The following is a 13,114-nucleotide window of genomic DNA, read 5'->3' on the forward strand; positions in this document are numbered from 1 at the left end:
CGGGGCAAAATAGCTACCACTCTGGAGCTTCCATTCGGATGCTCCTAGCCTCCTACCGATTAGCGTGTCGGTAGTGCGCGCAGCATCCATCCAGGGGCATATTGAAGTCCCCTGCCCAAGAGGACGGGGCTTTTGGCCAGATCCTTGTTGCCAGGGAGAAGCTCTGTGTATAGGCACATCTGCAGAATAGTGTACGGTCCCTCGTGGTTCTCGCTGCGGTTGCATCCATCATTGCGATTGCTGAAGATGAGTTTTCATGGGATCTATGCAAGCCATTCGTCTTGATTGTTTTGGGACACCAATCCTACGATATTGGCAGGAACGTCACGATATCAGTCTTATCCCGACAGATGGTAGTAGTGGCTATTTTAAGCATCTGCTACTTCCTCACATCCGACGCCTTCCTGCTAGCTAATATACTTGGTCCCACAGCGACTATGACGCAGAAGACGCTAAATCGGCGTCCAAACTAGTATCTTCTAGCATGATTCAGCTTAGAAATTCGGGGCCAGTCAGTCGATAACAATGACATTCTTGCCATTCGACTTTCCGGTCAAGTACTCCTGCCTCATCTGCTCTGCCTGCTCCAGCTTCCACTCCTTGACTTCCACGTGCAGCTTGTTCTCGTGGAACAACTGAATGAACGCCTGCGCATCAGCTGTGTCGGCAATTAAGGAGCCTACCAACGTGATGTCCTTGTAAATGACCGTGTGGTATGACATGGTTATCCCCTTTTCGGGCTGACCAAGCAGGACCATCGTACCGTGCTTCCGTGTAAGGGCAGCCGCTAATTCGAAGGCCGACGGATGATCCGTGGCTAAGACGGTCGCATCAAGGCCTGGATAGTCGCCAGCTACAGCCTTATTAATCTTCTCTTGGGACTCTTCCACTGGATTTATGGCCAGGATGGAGACGTCAGGCTTGTGCTCGTAGGATGCCACTGCATCCAGAGCTGACTGCTTGACATCGATTGCCGCTACCTTGTAGCCCTGTTCAAGGTCGTTATCATCTGTATCTCTCTGACTTGACTTCAATCTATTTGTTGTCTTACCATGCACTTAGCAACCTGGGTACCAATATGACCTAAACCTCCAATCCCGACAATGCCAATAGAGCCGCCTTGGGGCACATTGGCTCGGACTATGCCGCCGTAGATGCTAATCCCAGCGCACATCAGAGGTGCTGCCACTTTGAATTCCATATCATCTGGTATTTTCACTATAAATCGAGCATCCCTGCATGCAGAATTAGACAGGAGAATACTTATTATCGAAGGATTCAAGTAGCACTACTCACGCAACCATGTATTCGGCCCACGCTCCATCAGCAGTGATGCCCTTCATCATCGGGGCATCGCAATAGATAGGACGACCAGCTTTACAGTCCGGACATTTTCCTACATTCCACACCAATAAAAGCTACCTTAACATTGCTGCCACTGGACGACGACATCTACCAACCCCAGCCGTACTTACCACAGACACTGTCGAAATTGATGCAGCCGACCCGGTCGCCTTTCTGGAAACCTGTAACCTGAGAGCCAATTTGCTCGATGATCCCCGCCGGCTCATGCGATCCAATAAACGGTAACCGAGTTCCAAATTCACCGTTTAGAGCCATCAAATCGGTATGACAGAGCCCAGCAGCCTTGATGCGTACTAATACTTGATGTGGCTTTGGGTGAGGGACAGGCACCTCGGACACATGGTATGGCTCGTTGTATTTTTGGATTTGGATCGCTTTCATTGTTTTCGATACCATGTTGATCAGCAAAGGGGCTAACCAGTGTCTGTAAACTAAGTACTGGTATATGAATGAAATTCTTAATTGATATAGATGCTGAATGGAGGGTAGCCAAGGGATTTATTGACATCATCTTACCAATCAATCCGTCGTTCCCCAATTTGGGGTAACCCGTCGCGTATCTAACAAGCCAAGAACATCCTCGGCAGTGGAGTTTGGGGGAAAATCAGAGATGGGAGGATGTTGTTGGATTAAGGGCTATGTGCAAGAGCAATAAATAGATAAATAAATAAATGCAACGAAAAGAAAACGAAAGAAGGACTTTAGTACCACAAGGTGATTGCGAAGGTGAAAAAAGAAAAAGAAATGATTGAGCTCCGATAGGGGGAATCGAACCCCCGGCTGCCGTGTGAGAGACGGCGATGTTAGCCACTACACCATATCGGATCTTGTTGTATATCTGGAATACTTTTTGACATTATAAGGCCTTTGCTATTGTCTCATCTCATCTGTCAAATTGTTGGTTTTGATGTCTGCAACATGAATTTCCGGGCTTGTCGTTGCATGAGTAAGATCAGTGAGTTAATTCCAATTTCGGTATGGCTTTCTTCCATCGAAGCTTTTGGAAAAATCTTTTTCTAATTCTCGTCTTAATGTTGCAGTCAAGACATTGGGGTTACCCACAGCGGTCTCCCGAATGAAATATATATCGACCGCCAAATGAGGCATTAATTACTTACCATTTCATCCATGCCATACTACGGTGACAATGGCAAAATACCACACTATCACATACTAACTAGAAGATTGATTATCTCCGCTCGAGTAGTGGAAATATGCACAATGTTGAAGCATAAGCTACTCCCCCCCAGGGCGGGCAGGAACATCGGGTACTTCATTCATTACATCCAGAAATGGCGGTCATGTGGCACTTTCATTGCGAAGAGCCTTCCCCCGGGGGGCGCATGGTGTGCCTCCCACTTCCGGGTAAAATGCTGGCCGAGCGGATGACACATCCAAGTAGTCCATGTGGAAATTGACCTGCATGGACGCGTCATTCCTCTCCTAGTTCGATCTCCAAACGGACTCAATCAGTCTAACTCTTTGGAATGCCGTGCGATCCTTCACCTGCATATAGACGCCCGGGGGTATGCAGGCACACAGACTGAATCCCATGCAGCAAAGCATGGGGTTAATTCGCTTAGGATACATACACCGACACTACTGCACCATCCTAGCACTAACCGTCGGTAGGCCGAGTCTACAAGACATCTCGCAATGCTCCAGACTATCCAACCACAATGGCCACAAAGTGCTACAAAGATCATCTGTTGGGTCATCTGATGAGACAGAGTCCGGGGAGACACATATGTTCAATCCGGTATTCCCATCGCGTGGTTACCACTGGTTGTTGATAGGTGGACATGCATGCGAATCATGGATTCTCGAAGCATCTCCGGCCATGTGCTGCAGGAATACGAGGGCATTGCAGCAATACGCATGTTAGCGGCCTATATCCCGGCAGAAATGACGAGTAAAGGATGCGGGGAATAATCTCAATCGTGGGCAGGACGTCGGGCAGATGGACATGGAAGCTATGCAGGTATAGAAGGCGGCATGTACATGGCATATGGGGAAAAGCACTCGCATGAACACCTCATTATCGCTTGTTAATACCTCATATGTCTTGGCGCCCCAATAGAACTCACAATGATACGTTGATTAGCTACTACCTGCAAGTCGAGCCAAACAACGTACGAGTGAATTCGATCGTTCTGAGAAGCGATAGCCGAGCCACCACCACGTATAACTCGCTACCTTCAAGTGCATATACGCTACCCGAATACATGCCGCAAAGACATTGTGGAGGGTTGCAGTTCGAACAACTTATTGTGAGAAAGGGTCTCATGCAGAGGCGGCATATAGGGAGAATGCGGTCAGTAAAGAGAATTTCCCCTCACCAACCCCCACTGGCGGGTACCATATAGCCCGTCTGCAAACATTATGTCGATTATTTACTGTGTTTGGTTGTTTAGACAAACTCATGCACGGTCCGTTAACCAAGACGTGTGGCCGGTGGAGCTTTCGCAAACCCGACCCCAATCGGGTAAGCGCGATATCGGCGTCCCAACTTCAGGTACCAGACAAAAAAAAAGACACATTCTGACCAGGCAACAAACTGCCCAGAGTTGTCACTGCTTTGCGATGTTACATCAAAGATAAGTATTGAGTAACCAGAGCCCACTACTAGAACTTGGCAAGGCGATCAGTGGCTCAAATTCACGGCTTCCCCAGGGTTGCCGGGATCTATAGTCTAGTTCGGAAGATGTGGCTAAACAACCTTATTTCTAGGTCTCCCGTGCTGAAAAAAGAGTCTGACGAAGAGGATGAGACAGTTACCGCAATATGCTCCATACAATACCATAACCATGCGCCACCAAACCAGTCCCCCCCCCCCTCTGACATAGCATTACCACCGAGTAGTTAGCTCCGAAATCCGCTTTACTTTCTCATGCATACTATTCTACGCATCATAATTGATTTGATTCTGCCATTCGGGGGTCTGAGCATGATCAAGAGGCTAGATCGGTCATCTGTGCGTCGCTGCAGACTCCGTCTTGACCTAGATCCACCGCTCCCCACCCCCACAGCACCCTCCCTAGCGTCCGCGTTGAGGGCCCAATAACATCCAGCGGGAAATAACTGGTTAAGTCCACCTATTGCAAGTGACGAGTTGATTTCACATATCGGAGACATCGCTTATTTGGGAAGATGATATGCGGTCCCTGGCTCCGGAGGTCGCAAGGAAAAAAGGTCCCATGTGGGGTGTCAGGAGGTATTGTCCACTGAGAAGCCAGACGCTCATCAGCATGTAATTGATAAGGAAATCATCTACATTGCAGAAGAGATTGAGACCTCGGCTCCACTGGTGATCAGTCCAGCGAACTTCCTGGCGAGTAACATCAACAGAGAGCCGTCTCTGGGCCGCAGAGAGACGGATAGAAGCCGCGCAACTCAATCTCTTCGCTGCGAGTCGGAAAAGTGATTGCCCAACGACGCAGCTTTTGTAGATCCTTACCTCCGAGCAGCCGTGTCCGAGTTCCTGGTTTCTGAGCTATATAAGAAACGACATGTCCTCTCCTTGCTATTGAGATCATCCAGCGACGTCCTTCATCCTCAGCATCTGTCTCTCTTTCTCTGTGTCCCTCATTTCCTGATTGAGTCCACCACATACCCGGTCAAGATGAAGGCTTTCAGTCAATCGCTTTTGGCTCTCTCGCTTGTATCAGTGGCTGTTGCAGCAGCAGCTTGCAACACATCAGCCCTGAACACGACCACTTATAATTATTATATCACGGTGGATGGCACAACAGTCTTTGATGTTGCACGTGCCACCAATCGCGGTGTTTGTGACATCGGCCGCCAAAACCTCATGGCGGATGTAACTATTGTTCCCAATGTGGGCGAGTACTTCATCATCCCTCCCGAGGTGTGCGAGCCAGACAATACATCCTGTCTCTTGCCAAACATCAATGCTACCCGCACCTGTATCTACGGCGGACCTCGTCTCTACTACACCGTTCGGGGAGACACCTACGAAGTGATTGCCCGCCGACTCAACATCACGGTGGAATCACTGATGCACGTGGATGGGCCTGCAAATGAGACTCTAACCAATCCTACTTCCCCGACGGCGGAGTTGGATGTTGGCCAGTTCATCAAGGTGCCTCAGTGCGATCCTAGTCAGTGTGTCATCCAGCCTTACGTCTTCAAATGGGGTGTGTACAAGGACCTTGCAGAGAAGTACGGCACTACAGTGGGCCAGATCATGATGATGAGCCCGACGTACAACTACAGCAGTCTGGCTTTCTCACCTGAGGGCATGTACCCTCCGATCAACCTCCCGATCAACTGCACGGCATTGTCGAACAACATGACCACCCTTGATTAGTTTCCTATGGAGGCCATGCGGGGGATGTGTCTTTAGTATTATGTCTTTTATGATTTATACTGGTGATGTGCTGCCTTGCGTGGAGGAATGGGACGTGTTGTGGACTGCAGGAGTGGAACAGATGCACAGAATTGAAATATGGCGAAAGAAACCCGGAAGGGAAGCATGTTTTTCTTAAATAATATAGTTATCAGCTGAATAATGCCTTGCGGGCCAAGAGTGTAGCCGTCTTCCTCGTGACTGACCATTGCTTGTCTCTTCAGCCGAATCACACGGTTGAATCAATATACGAATTTCAGAGCTAAGAAGGGACTTTCGTAATTCCGGTCGGGTTTACTGATTACCCAAAGTTTAAAGGCCTAACTTCCCATAACTTCCGGTTGGTAAGACTAAGCCAGAACATTGACGAGTCTACTTTAAGTCCTGTTCCTCGTCACGAATTAATCGATCTTTAAATCAAACCTAGGAACAGCCACTTATCCACCCAGACACTGCTACAGTAATATATCTAACTCATTGATGGACCAGGAATACTCGTGCTAGTGATCAAGCGACGAGATGAGCTCCTCGTTCTGTATCTATATCCATTTCCCCAAGCCCTTGGATCCATCACCTCGAGTGGCGTTCGATGTCGCATCAATATCACCCTTATGGACCTCCTCATCGCAATCATCATCATCGACATCACAATCCAGCCAGTGAAAATCTTGTAGAGATTGTCCGAAGGGGTACCTTCACCATTGATGGAAAACTAATAAGAGACATAGCTTGACGCCTATCCAGACGCATTTTGGTCGAGTGGGTTTTGAGGTAAGAGCGGACAAGACAATACATAGCACCACCAGCCCTAGTGCTAAGTACTGCCGGATAGGTCGTACCAGTAATGCGTTTCATATCTTTGTACCTGTTTAAAGACGATATCCAGTGGCCATCTATTGCTAGAGGAACAGCGGCTTTCCGTACCAAAATGCAGAAGAACGGTATTAGACCTACCCTCCCCGACACGGTAACAGTCTAGTCTGTAGTCAGCCCATCCCGACTTCCAGTTGAGGATACTTGAAGTCTACTAGATATTTTGCAAGGGGGAAGCGCCAACATCAAGTACATGAGTAGTGTGTAGTCTTCCACGCGGCCTGGGAACTGTCCATCGCATGTGTAATGCGGATGTGGAAGATCTGGGCTAATGTAATTTATTGTGTAGATGCAAAGAGGATGGTTGCTCAATAACTTTAGTATTTTCTGCTCCCTGCTCCTTTCCAGAGCATCCTGTACTTGTCGGCTCGGGATACCATCAATTCTGGCTCCGACGGCGTAAATGGGTGTATCTTGGGAATGAATTGAGTTCTGATAGAGTTTATTCCTTAGGTGCAATTGTTGCAAAAGATAACCAGACAAGGTTAGCTGGTCATGTGAGTTCAAAGATCTTGTTCATCGGGTCACCTGGGATCATCGATGTAGTATTTTGGAAATCTAATACGGAGGAAATGACCATGGAGATCGAAGCATTTGTGTGCTCGCCATCGAGGTATATAGATAAGCTGCTAGGCAAGAACTGTACACTGAGTGCAGGAAGGGCCAAGTTCTGCAAGGCCATGGTCGGTAATAGTATATTCCCTTTGCAAAGGTTCTAGGCCCAGTTTTGAGGTATCAGAACTATGAGGAAGGACCAACATGCGCTGCTAGAAATTGCCGGATTGCAAAATTCCGGAGTTGCAAGCCACGCATCCAGTGGTCTGTAGCCTGGATTTTACCAGCATTCGGTAATCCGGAGTGGCATCATGTCTAGACATTATTCCAAAGTAAAGTATCCACTGTGTACAAATAGACAATTTGAAGAAGCCATCTCTGAGCTCTCCGAGAAATTTGTTATGCCATCATTGTGGCGTGATCAAGTCCGGACTTTGCAGGTCTCCACGCAGCGGCCCGGGGTTTGCTGCTACGCCGTAACATCGGTGGGCCATCCCCGCATGGGCTATCTGAAAACCGAGCTTATCCCGGATATGAGGCGGACAGTACTATCAGATCCCAGGTTCCGTTCTCATCCGAGATGTCATGTTGACGGGATCTGGGGGACACGGCAGATCAACCGTTAGGAGCTATTTTCCGTGAATCCACTTGCTTGGCCCGCAGCTTGAATTGTGCTATCATCGGAGCTTATGAGGGGCTTGGCTTGTCGCCTTATGCAGTACTCCTCACGTCTCCTCCACATCTGCAACGCTCAAGCCCACCTTATCAGCGTGCCAAACCCCGGCACGATGGGACGATATTTCAAACAGTGCCCCGTGTGCACTTGTTGATGGCATACAATGTTGGGAGAGAAGAAAGCAGACACCGTGCTCCGTGACTCCCGAATCAAATGATCAGGACAATGGGAGACTCGCTGTTGGAGACATTTCACGATGTGACAGTGGAACATATAAAGAGAGACGACTTCTCATCCGAATCACTCCCATCATCTACAACAGCATCTATCATCTCAACAACATCTCTCCTAGCAAAACTACTTAACTCATCAAACCATGGCTCCCGTCCTGAAGAAGTACAAGGCCGCAGCAGTCAATGCTGAGCCTGGCTGGTTCAACCTGGAGGAATCAGTCCGCCGGACCATCCACTGGATTGACGAGGCTGGCAAGGCCGGATGCAAGTTCATTGCCTTCCCCGAGCTTTGTAAGGCCTCCCACCTGAATGTATCAGAGACTTTTAGCTAACGCTAGAACAGGGATCCCTGGATATCCCTACTGGATGTGGAAGGTCAACTACCAGGAGAGCCTGCCTCTTCTGAAGAAGTATCGCGAGAACAGCCTTCCGTCCGACTCGGACGAGATGCGCCGGATCCGCAACGCAGCCCGCGCCAACAAGATCTACGTGTCTTTGGGCTACTCGGAGGTGGACTTGGCCAGTCTGTACACCACTCAGGTCATGATCTCCCCGTCCGGTGATATCCTCAACCACCGCCGTAAGATCAGAGCCACTCATGTCGAGCGCTTGGTGTTTGGCGACGGCACCGGTGACACCACCGAGTCGGTCATCCAGACTGACATCGGCCGCGTCGGCCACCTCAACTGCTGGGAGAACATGAACCCCTTCATGAAGGCGTATGCAGCCTCTTTGGGCGAACAGGTCCACGTTGCTGCCTGGCCACTCTACCCTGGTAAGGAGACCTTGAAGTACCCGGACCCCTTCACCAACGTGGCGGAGGCCAATGCGGACGTAAGTTCTCCTCTGAAAATCCTTCTTTGTTTTGATGTCTGAGGGCTGATGAAGACTGCGCAGCTTGTCACCCCCGCCTATGCCATCGAAACCGGCACGTACACCTTGGCGCCCTGGCAAACGATCACCGCCGAAGGCATCAAGTTGAACACCCCCCCTGGCAAGGACCTGGAGGATCCCCACATTTACAACGGTCACGGTCGCATTTTCGGCCCCGACGGCCAGAACCTTGTTCCTCACCCTGACAAGGACTTCGAAGGACTCCTGTTTGTTGATGTGAGTTACTTTCCCCTTTCGACTGACGTGCAGAATGCTCACATTTTTACAGATTGACCTGGATGAATGCCATCTCTCCAAGTCCCTGGCTGACTTTGTAAGTGATCCTCCGGATGCATTCCTTACATCTTGCTAACTGTTCCACCCAGGGCGGCCACTACATGCGTCCCGACCTCATCCGCTTGCTGGTCGACACCAACCGAAAGGACCTCGTCGTCCGGGAAGACCGCGTGAATGGAGGGGTTGAGTATACCCGCACTGTCGACCGAGTTGGGCTTTCTACTCCCTTGGACATCGCGAACACCGTGGATTCGGAGAACTAGAGTCACACCCGATGTGTCGGTTCATTGAAAACCAGCCTTGTTCCTCTCCGCTCCGTCCCGTGCCAAACCAGATAGGCTCTAATAACGAGATATTGTTGAAATATCGACTTGTACATTAAATTTGTTTGAATGAACGCACACATTTGCTTACTAGGCTCCTTTTTCGGGTTGACAACGTAAAACAAAAAGCCTTCGCTTCCTTCTTTCTTCGTATTTTCCATTCTTTCAGCATCTCTTCATTTCGTCTTCTTCAGTTGAATGTTGGTATATCACGTTGGTCACAGTAGAAAATGTAGATGTAGGTATACCACACCGACACCTCACGGCTATAGACGGTGACAATGTGGACAGTGGCGCACGGGCTTGTAGGCTCTGCAGCCAATTCCAAAAACCGGTTTGAGGCGACCACTCGGAGAGTTTCATGCAGCGACGCAGCTAGCCACGAAAATTCCTCGTACTTCTCGCACTTATCAACTGCGTGTGTTGCCCCTGTTGTTGCAGCAAATGAGAAAGGTCAGCCGATATTACATGCATAGCCACGAAGGCCCCGGATAACGTTCGCCCCGCAAAGTTGGCCGAAGGGAAAAGGTTAGCAGGGATTTGGTGTCGGGATTTGCTTGCACTCGTGCGAGTCAGAGTGAGTATGACACCAATCAAACACGGGTCAGAGAGCTCTTCTGCTCCATAATGGATCATACGATCTCCCGCCGCGGATCTCGATAAAGTGAAGGCAGAAGTGGGAACAGGAGCCGACCGCGGGTCCTGGCGATCGAACCGGGGTTTGCCTCGCCCGGGATTTGCGCCACCGGCTTTTGCATAAATCGGTTGCGGCCTCGACGAACACCTCCTCTCGGACCTGAAAGTCCGATTACCACTAGTAACTAGATTACTTGACTTTCCCCGTACAATGGGATCGCCCAAGACATTCGTTGATGTCTCCCGTCCAGGGCATCGCAGGTTCTGCAAGCCCCCAGTCAAGGTCGCCTGCCTGTCGTGGTAGGTCTGCCGCCACTGATGTTTTCATAACTACAAGCGCTCACAGTTCCCAACAGTCGGACGTTGCGGGTGCGTTGTGACGGCCAGGAACGATGCTCCAACTGTGTCGCCAAGGATACAATATGTTGCTATGTCCCTAGTAAACGAGGCGGTCCACGAAACTGCCAGAATCGCAAGCGTAAACGGGCATCAACGCCCCCGACAACAGTCTCTGATGCGCCGGATGAAGGTTATCAGACCCAAAAGAGAGGTAGCCCCATCATTGAGGGTCCGCCGTCGAGCTCGGATGAAGATGGTACACAACCTAGGCAGTTGTTGGAGGATCGCTGAAGACCTTAAGCTAATGATTCCCCAGGCTGGCTCAGCCAGATCTTGAGCCTGGGCGCCCCAGGCGCAGGACTGCGCAGTGTCGAAAGCTCCGTTACTGAAATGGAACAGATATTTGATTCAATATTCATGGTCGATGAACCATCCATGGTACCGGAACCTCCTGTCCCTCCACCAGATTTGTTGCAGACGTACGCGAGTGATGCGGACATGTAAGATGAACCCAGGCATTTCGCTAAAATGTTCTGACCGGCGCAGACTGGACGCCTACTATGTCTTCATTCACCTTTATTATCCGATATTGCCTCCCCCAGAACGAGTGCCGGTTTACAATCGTCCTTTGTCCGAAAGGTCGCCTTTTCGACCTTCTAGCCCTCTTAGCCTAGCTATATCAGCAATTCTCGCCCTTATCCCGCATCCCGAGGTGAAACAGCCTTCACGGTCGGAGTATGTGAAGCTGCGTCGAGACCTTGCCCATTCCTTTGCACAGTCTGCACTAGAGGCCGTGGAGACTGACCTTGAGCTGCTGGACTCTTCGGTTGATCCATCGAAAGCTCTTTCGGACGGCGCACCCCAGTATCAGCGGAAGGAATTCCACAGCAAAGTGCCTGTTTGTCTGGAAGCGGTTCTAGCGTTGGTGGTGCTGAGCGTATACGAGTATGCTCAACGGGGGAACATAAACAAAATGTGTAATCGAGCGGGGCAAGCGTTGACAGCCGCCATGAGCATGTCGCTGCACGAGATGGTCGATGAGGATGAATACTCTGAGGCACGTCGAAGAGCTTGGTGGATCACAGTCAGTATATCCTAGTTATTGACAGACTAGTTGCGCTAACATCTTGAAGTATTTGACGGTCTGCCAAGGATCAATTGTTAGCGGGATGGTATGTAGTCGTGCTCCAGGTCTCTGACATGCGTAACTTACACATATAGCCCCCTGCCATTAATCCGTATGACCCTCGATTTGTAACACCAATTCCAAAGGTGAGTATCTATCTCTCGTGGTTTGACAGATTCTGACACGTACAGGGATGGAAACTGCTCATCGAGGCCCAGCAGACCATTCTCGAAGCCACAACCTTCGTTCACGATTTGGATCTAACCACAAAGTCTCACTTCAATGCCTCCTGGGTTCCCCAGCGGATGACAGAGCTGGACAACCAAATAACGTGTCTGCTGCATCCATGTCGCGTGTCGATTCAAGACTCGGCCATAAAGTCGCCTGTCGCAACCCAGGACTCACCGGACGTCGTTGCCCTGCACACGATAAGACACATTGCAGAAATCAAGCTACACAGGTATATACCTACATGTTATTCTTGTATCAGCTAAGACTAATTCCATGTAGTGCTAGGATCAAGACTCACCGATTCTGCGCTTTCCAGGATATCCCCGTCTTTCGAAAGCGCCATTGCGACCTGGACGCAGCTGCAGGGCCCAGATGCTGTCGTGGGCAGGTCGCTGAAGCTTCCAGGCCACCTACCTCCTCACCCGACAGCTTTTTATCCTCCGTGCTCTCCGAGCCCGCAGCTATCGACTTCCCGTTTTCCGCACACGCGTCCTCGAAAATCTGCCTTCATGCAGCTTTAAACATTGTCAGCCTTCTGGACAGCCTGCCGTATCCAAATCCGACGAATGAGATCCCATTGACTAACCCACCTTACCTTTCACGCAATTCCCGGGTGGAGATACCACGAATGATGCCGACTTTTGCCTGTTGTGCTATGCAGTCAAGCTATGCGATGATCATGTTGTGCTTGAAGGCCCGGGCGATGCGTGAGCCAGTGGGAAATGACTTGACGACATCGAGCAGTCGATCTCTAGGCGGGTTCCTGGATGAACTGCGACAGAGCCTGCGGCAGGTTTCGAAGGCTTTGGGAAACTATGCGATTGCGTTCGAAGCACTCAACGGGATGAGGGGTACGTGATTTACCTGAGCTTCGTATAAAACGATCATGAGCTGACATGGAGTAGATGAGATCGCAAATTCTGTTGAAACAATTTCTATGAATGGCTGATAATCGCGCGGAGTCATATTGATTTGCAGAGTACACAGAGTACACTTTAGAATAGCAGTCCCGGTAGACTGCTTGGTCACGCATTAATGAGAAGAGGAATTGAAGAATTCTGCCATGGGCAAAAACAAAGACATACCAGCTTCCAGAATCAACTGATTCAAAGAAGAGAAATACCTGTTCGTTCTATGCAGTGAAGCATCTGTTAATCTTGGGAGGTTCATAGTATAGCTGTTGATGGTGGTGTATAGACATGGATGGGGCATCGCTTA

General features: G+C 49.8%; 5 protein-coding genes and 1 non-coding gene across 6 annotated transcripts; 3 read left to right on the forward strand and 3 right to left on the reverse strand.

Annotated features, from left to right (window-relative positions):
- Nucleotides 1-512: 512 nt before the first annotated feature.
- Nucleotides 513-1,761, reverse strand: BO88DRAFT_339481 (zinc-dependent alcohol dehydrogenase; the record flags this gene model as incomplete). The annotated part of the gene is made up of 4 exons (XM_025703029.1): nucleotides 513-989; nucleotides 1,052-1,235; nucleotides 1,297-1,396; nucleotides 1,476-1,761. 4 exons carry the CDS (start codon nucleotides 1,759-1,761, stop codon nucleotides 513-515), a joined length of 1,047 nt encoding a protein of 348 aa, XP_025563348.1.
- A 357-nt stretch (nucleotides 1,762-2,118) lies between these two features.
- BO88DRAFT_t144 lies at nucleotides 2,119-2,190 on the reverse strand. The gene has a single exon. It is a non-coding gene; the product is annotated as a tRNA-Glu (tRNA).
- A 2,589-nt stretch (nucleotides 2,191-4,779) lies between these two features.
- Nucleotides 4,780-5,695, forward strand: BO88DRAFT_461983 (LysM peptidoglycan-binding domain-containing protein; the record flags this gene model as incomplete). Its single annotated transcript, XM_025711203.1, has 1 exon — nucleotides 4,780-5,695. The coding sequence occupies exon 1, from the start codon at nucleotides 4,988-4,990 to the stop codon at nucleotides 5,693-5,695; it is 708 nt and encodes a 235-aa protein (XP_025563349.1). The 5' UTR covers nucleotides 4,780-4,987.
- A 2,155-nt stretch (nucleotides 5,696-7,850) lies between these two features.
- BO88DRAFT_36037 (uncharacterized protein) lies at nucleotides 7,851-8,198 on the reverse strand. The gene has a single exon (XM_025703848.1). The coding sequence runs from the start codon at nucleotides 8,109-8,111 to the stop codon at nucleotides 7,914-7,916; it is 198 nt and encodes a 65-aa protein (XP_025563350.1). The 5' UTR covers nucleotides 8,112-8,198; the 3' UTR covers nucleotides 7,851-7,913.
- On the forward strand, nucleotides 7,921-9,504 carry BO88DRAFT_461985 (carbon-nitrogen hydrolase family protein; the record flags this gene model as incomplete). The annotated part of the gene is made up of 5 exons (XM_025711204.1): nucleotides 7,921-8,362; nucleotides 8,415-8,905; nucleotides 8,969-9,181; nucleotides 9,234-9,278; nucleotides 9,331-9,504. Exons 1-5 carry the CDS (start codon nucleotides 8,215-8,217, stop codon nucleotides 9,502-9,504), a joined length of 1,071 nt encoding a protein of 356 aa, XP_025563351.1. The 5' UTR covers nucleotides 7,921-8,214.
- A 751-nt stretch (nucleotides 9,505-10,255) lies between these two features.
- Nucleotides 10,256-12,845, forward strand: BO88DRAFT_387719 (putative C6 finger domain protein; the record flags this gene model as incomplete). The annotated part of the gene is made up of 9 exons (XM_025704828.1): nucleotides 10,256-10,500; nucleotides 10,557-10,795; nucleotides 10,856-11,039; nucleotides 11,086-11,623; nucleotides 11,673-11,711; nucleotides 11,761-11,811; nucleotides 11,857-12,125; nucleotides 12,176-12,747; nucleotides 12,799-12,845. The coding sequence occupies exons 1-9, from the start codon at nucleotides 10,412-10,414 to the stop codon at nucleotides 12,843-12,845; spliced, it is 2,028 nt and encodes a 675-aa protein (XP_025563352.1). The 5' UTR covers nucleotides 10,256-10,411.
- Between the last annotated feature and the right edge of the window lie 269 nt (nucleotides 12,846-13,114).

The sequence above is a fragment of the Aspergillus vadensis genome (genome assembly GCF_003184925.1).
Source record: "Aspergillus vadensis CBS 113365 unplaced genomic scaffold BO88scaffold_10, whole genome shotgun sequence".
NCBI classification, from domain to species: Eukaryota; Fungi; Ascomycota; class Eurotiomycetes; order Eurotiales; family Aspergillaceae; genus Aspergillus; species Aspergillus vadensis.

What these genes read in the sequence shown, in the direction of transcription:
- BO88DRAFT_36037 (XM_025703848.1), bottom strand. Translation starts at nt 8,111, where the DNA reads ATGTTCCACTGTCACATCGTGAAATGTCTCCAACAGCGAGTCTCCCAT.